The sequence below is a fragment of the Octopus bimaculoides genome, chromosome 10 (genome assembly GCF_001194135.2).
Source record: "Octopus bimaculoides isolate UCB-OBI-ISO-001 chromosome 10, ASM119413v2, whole genome shotgun sequence".
In the NCBI taxonomy this organism is placed as follows: Eukaryota; Metazoa; Mollusca; class Cephalopoda; order Octopoda; family Octopodidae; genus Octopus; species Octopus bimaculoides.
Window position 1 is genome coordinate 19,301,034 of NC_068990.1, and position 5,533 is coordinate 19,306,566.

The following is a 5,533-nucleotide window of genomic DNA, read 5'->3' on the forward strand; positions in this document are numbered from 1 at the left end:
AAAATGGTTCTTCCCACGAACACAAATTAAATTGTTTTCGTGGAGGGTAATGGCGGACGGAAAACAAGACAGGAAAACGAAACGGTGAAATAAACAAACAAAAAGGCTGTACAGCCAGACGTGAAGTGTGTATGTCTTGAACGCTGTGAAGCACGTACAGGCAAAGAAGTACATGCGAGCTTGGTGATTCCAAGAACGGAAAGAAATAGCAGCCGGACACACCTGACCAAGGCTGTATGAAGAGAAAGAGTAGCAGAGGGAAAAGGAGGGGAGGAAGTAGAATAAAAGTGAGCAACGAGAGGTAGAGAGAGAGAGAGAGAGATAGTAGTAGTAACGGTGAGAGGCGAAGGACGAGTAACAAGAGATAGATAGATAGATAGAGAGAGAGAGAGAGAGAGAGAGAGAGAGAGAGAGAGAGAGAGAGAGAGAGAGAGAGAGAGAGAGAGAGAAAGAGAGAGAGAGAAGTAGTGACAGGTAGAGGCGAAGAACAGTAGAGGGAAGAATGAGAGGGGGATATATATATATATAAGCGTAAATAAATCTTTGAAATAAATAACAATAACTATTCGGTTACGTATATACATATGTCAAGGACTTGTATGCGAAAATTCGAAATACTAGTCGTTATACTTAAATTCACACTAACTTCTTATGTGTATCTTATGACGAATACGTACGCCTAAACATATAGCATTCGTGGCGGTCAGAGCTGCAAGATTTTTCATCACAACTTCCTTCAAATACAATTCACCGCCATAAAACAAGAAACTATCTAATAGACTTCGAATCTAGCTTATTAAACTTGCGTCTCTATAAGCAGTTTGTTGTTGGAGCACTCTGGTGTAGGAAATTAGCTAATTGCGAATCAAATTCGCGAATACGTCTTCTTGTTAAAATAATTAAATTATACGGAAAATGTTATGAGAAAAAGCATAAGTATGTAACTTCGAGTTTCAGTTATCTACATATATTTATAGAGTTATGTCTAATCGCTTTGTGTTGTATCAAATTCATACACATTCCCGACATTGAAGCTTATTTAGGTTATATGAAAGAAAATTTACACTTCACAAGTCTAGTGATTTTCACCGTTATATTTTATTCTATTCGTGAGGATCATAGCTTACTCGCTTGATCTGCTGGAAAGAACTTCTAAAAATATTCCTAAAACCATCTTTCCTTCTTAACACAGAAATGATACGCAGGATAATGAAATGCTGTGTATGAAACTTGTGAATACTTTGTATAAAAATGTAGTCTTAGGGTAAGAAGGATTGAAATGATTTTAAAAGGAATGGATACTTATATTTGATAAAGTTTGTTCGCATACTATACAGGTGCAGGTGTTTGTGTGGTAAAAAGGTTGTTTGCCATTCACAAAATTCGGGGTTCAGTCCCACTGCGTGGCATCTTGGCTAAGTATTTTCTGCTGTGGGATCGGCTCAAATAAATCTTTGTAAGTAGATTTGGGAGATGGAACCTGAAACAATCCCGCCACTCACGAAGCACCTCATAATTTGAGTTGGTTTGTTTACGTCCTCCGTAACTTAGCGTTTCGACAAAAGTGGGCGATAGGATAAATACTAGACTTAAAACATAAAAGTACTGGGGTCGATTTATTCGTTTGAAAGACTTCGAGGCGCTGCCACTGCATGGCTGCAATGAAATGACCAAAACAAGTAAAAGTATATATATATAGGTTCAAAAAAGCACAAAAAAAAACAATAACAAAAAAGACAACAAAGTGAGGACGTGATACGGATAGTGTTATTGGACGCTAGAGAGAGAGAGAGAGAGAGAGAGAGAGAGAGAGAGAGGGGGGAGAGAAAGAAAGAAGGCGGGGCAGAAATAGAGAGAGTGAGACAGACAGAGATACACACTTCTAGCACGTATATATATATAATGTGTGTGTATGTGTGTGCGTGTGTGCGTTCGTGTGTGTCTCACTGCGAATTTTTGTGTATGTATGTATTTTGAAATATGTATGTATTCACACGTACACTCATAGATGCTTACGTGTACGTATGTGGGTGCGTATGTGTATGTATTACTAGAGATTGCACATCAATATTTCGAGTGTCAAGATAACACATGAACTTGTATGTCACCACTACATAATAAATTTGGAATCGAACCAATGGTCCACCAACTCTGCAAGAGCATCCTTTATGAAGGAAATTAATAAATGAGTAGTGCAGTAGACAGCCAGACAGAATCGCAAACACGCATACACACACACAAGCACACACATACACGTACGAACACACACACACACACACATGTACATATGTACCCTTCACAGACATTTCTTTTGTGATAATGAGAGAAAATGTCCTCTGTGGGCCTTTCTGCTGAAATATTATAACACTTCTCAAATGTCAAATAATTATCTTTTGTAAGAATTTTTTTTCAAAAATGCTTTTTACTTCTGCTAAGAGGTATTAATTGTTAATCGAACGCCATATAATGCAGAGATAAACAGCCTTACATATTTAATTACTGCGAAATAAGTGATATTCTTTTATATATATATATATATATATATATATATATATATATATATATATATATATATGTGTGTATATACACACACATACATGTACACACACAGACACACATATATATATACATATCGAATGGTGATTTGGTAATTTATAAGGATATTTCAAGTGAACATAGCTCTTTTGATGGGCGTTTCCATTTTATTACATAAAATATGTTGTTATTGTTTTATTTTTGTTGATATTTTCCCTCCGATGCAGTAACGAGGAAATGATTTAAGCCATATACAGAAAGGCAGCCGTTCAGTACAACAGTTGTATTGAACTGATGGTTTTTCGTGCACTAATCGATAACTGATAAAGAAAAATCGAACTGTAACATATAAAGCCTTGAGGAAATCGGAGAATATATACCTTGATGATGTTCCTGTATTAAAGAAGCGCTCGTTAAACCCTTTCTATCCTGGAGATTGCTTTTATTTGTGTAGTTATGTAAATACATCAGTTAAATACTAAAATATACCTTAGTTGATAAATATTACAGCATACCGTGTTTATTAGGACAGCTGACAGATGAAATCAATGTGCCAATGGAAATAAACTGTGCGTTATAAGTATTGCAAAAACCCATGGGAAAATTGTACTACCGAGCAACAAAGCAATAAAAATATATTTCTTGTCACAGCAGCTGTTCAGATGATAAAAGAAGAGGAACGTTGCAATTGATTTGTGAATCCCATCAGAAACAAACCCATTACTGAAACACAAGTCTATTATGTTGTATTTTGTTTGTATTCTTTGTGTTGATGTTCAATGGATAATTGAATAGTTCTTGAAAATCTGTTTCTTAAGAATTCTTTTTAATAACACAAACTTTACGATGAGCTTCATACAATCGTGTCCAGGATGTTTAATGTCAATGCCAAGTGTGGATAAGTCTGATTCTTTGAAAGGAACGTTGGTAAGTGTTATTTTTTGTTCTGAACAACGTACACTTTCTCTAATACTTCAAATCATAATGATTATGTTGTCAACTTTAGAGATGATCTTGATGTAGATATTCGCGTTCTTCTCACAGATGTTCTTCAATCTCTTTATGTAGTTCATAATTTAATACATTAGATCTATTTAAAACATGCTTCGATTATCACGTTGATTCTAATTTTCAAATTCACATTTCCCAGAATTGTATTCATAACATACACATGCATAAATAAGATAAACTTTTAAATACTATCGAACACAGACGTTCGAATGGAGACGCTCGAACACAGACACTCGAATACAGACGCTCGAACATACCATCATTCGCAAATACAGATATTTTTATTCCCAACATAATTTTTAGAAGAAATAATTGCCCTAATTTTATTTGCATATTTTGTATCGTATATTTATAGCCTACGTATTTTGTTTTCTATTGTAATTTCTATATTTCCTTAGAAATAGTCAGATGCTAAAATAGTGACGTATCTATTATGATATGACCATATCCTATGTATGTGCATGGATGTTTTTGCATGCACTTTTGTTTCCTGTATTTCAATTGAGGATCTTCCAGTTTTAAAGTTTCCGGTTCAGTCTTTTGTTTGCATGAAGGTAACATGGGGCACGGTACTATGTCGTCTGCAGTTATATCTATAACACTGGTTCTCACGTTTTTTCAGAGAATCTCCTAATGTCTACTAGGCAGCTAACGAAATATGTTTGTACATACATATGTATGTTTGTGTGGAGGCGCAATGGCCCAGTGGTTAGGGCAGCGGACTCGCGGTCGTAGGATCACGGTTTCGATTCCCAGACCGGGCGTTGTGAGTGCTTATTGAGCGAAAACACCTAAAGTTCCACGAGGCTCCGGCAGGGGATGGTGGCGAACGCTGTTGTACTCTTTCACCACAACTTTCTCTCACTCTTTCTTCCTGTTTCTGTTGTAGCTGTATTTTCAAAGGGTCAGCCTTGTCATACTCTGTCACGATGAATCTCCTCGAGAACTACGTTAAGGGGACACGTGTCTGTCGGGTGCTCAGCCACAGGTTAATTTCACGATCAGGCTGTTCTGTCGATAGGATCAACTGGAATCCTCGTCGTCGTAACCGACGGAGTGCCAGCTACAACATGTATATTTGTATGTATGCTTCTGTATTCACAACTTTGAAATAGTACGACGTTTTTAAGTTTAAAGTTTCCAAAAGAATACATTGCTTTCATGTAGTGCATTGAAAGCAAGATATCTCTGTCCGCACCAACTCTAATTACAGGCGATTTTCAGACGCTACCAAACGATATTCCCAAATCAGTTAGGCAACTAATAAAATACACAAGACCTCTGCTTATGATTTAAAGTTTACAAACAGAAATATGGTCTATTGCCTTTGTTTAATCTTATGACGTGTTTTAGCAATCATTTATGATGAAATGATAAAGACGTCGCGTAGCATCTATCGTTTCAAATCATGCAATTTTAAAAATTATATTTCATGTCTAATGGTTGAATCAATTATGATCGTACGGAACAAAACCAAATATTCTTTCACATCTAATTATGAACTTTGTTATTCATTCTCTCTCCATGTCTGTTTGTTTCTCTACTTTACTTATTCTTTCTAATAGGCAAAGTCCTTCTTTATTTCCTCACTTTAGGAGAGGTAGCAGCCTGCCACATAAAAATTATTGAATTGCAATCCCTAGTCCTTTACTCGGTAGAGTAATATATTTCCCATGAAACACATGTCTGTACACAGGCATAGGATCAAGAAAATGCATGGAACAATTTTTAAGAGGACCAAGAGATCTGTGTTCAATTAAGCGAATGGTTGATTCTTTCAATATTGGTGATTAATTGCCGGTGATTATATGACAATTACAAGAGTCTAATATAAAATATAAGAATAATTGCAAATAACTTATGAATATGATATTGACGTTTACGTATTCTTTTCATTCAATAACTACAGATTCAATCATATCCCAAGCAATTTTGAATTATACCCAAATAAGGATATATATATATATATATATATATATATATATAT

At 35.5% G+C, this 5,533-nt stretch overlaps 1 protein-coding gene across 5 annotated transcripts in view; it reads left to right on the forward strand.

Moving 5' to 3' along the window:
- Window positions 1-2,773: 2,773 nt before the first annotated feature.
- LOC106876210 (cys-loop ligand-gated ion channel-like) overlaps window positions 2,774-5,533 on the forward strand; it is a 526,199-nt gene continuing 523,439 nt past the window's right edge. For 2 of the 5 annotated variants that reach the window (XM_052971071.1, XM_052971072.1), the window contains exon 1: window positions 2,779-3,462. In XM_052971071.1, the coding sequence (XP_052827031.1) occupies window positions 3,382-3,462 (81 nt within the window). In that variant the 5' untranslated portion in view covers window positions 2,779-3,381. Of the gene's footprint in view, window positions 3,463-5,533 lie in introns of all 5 variants that reach the window. The other 3 variants (XM_052971068.1, XM_052971070.1, XM_052971069.1) reach the window with 3 other exon arrangements.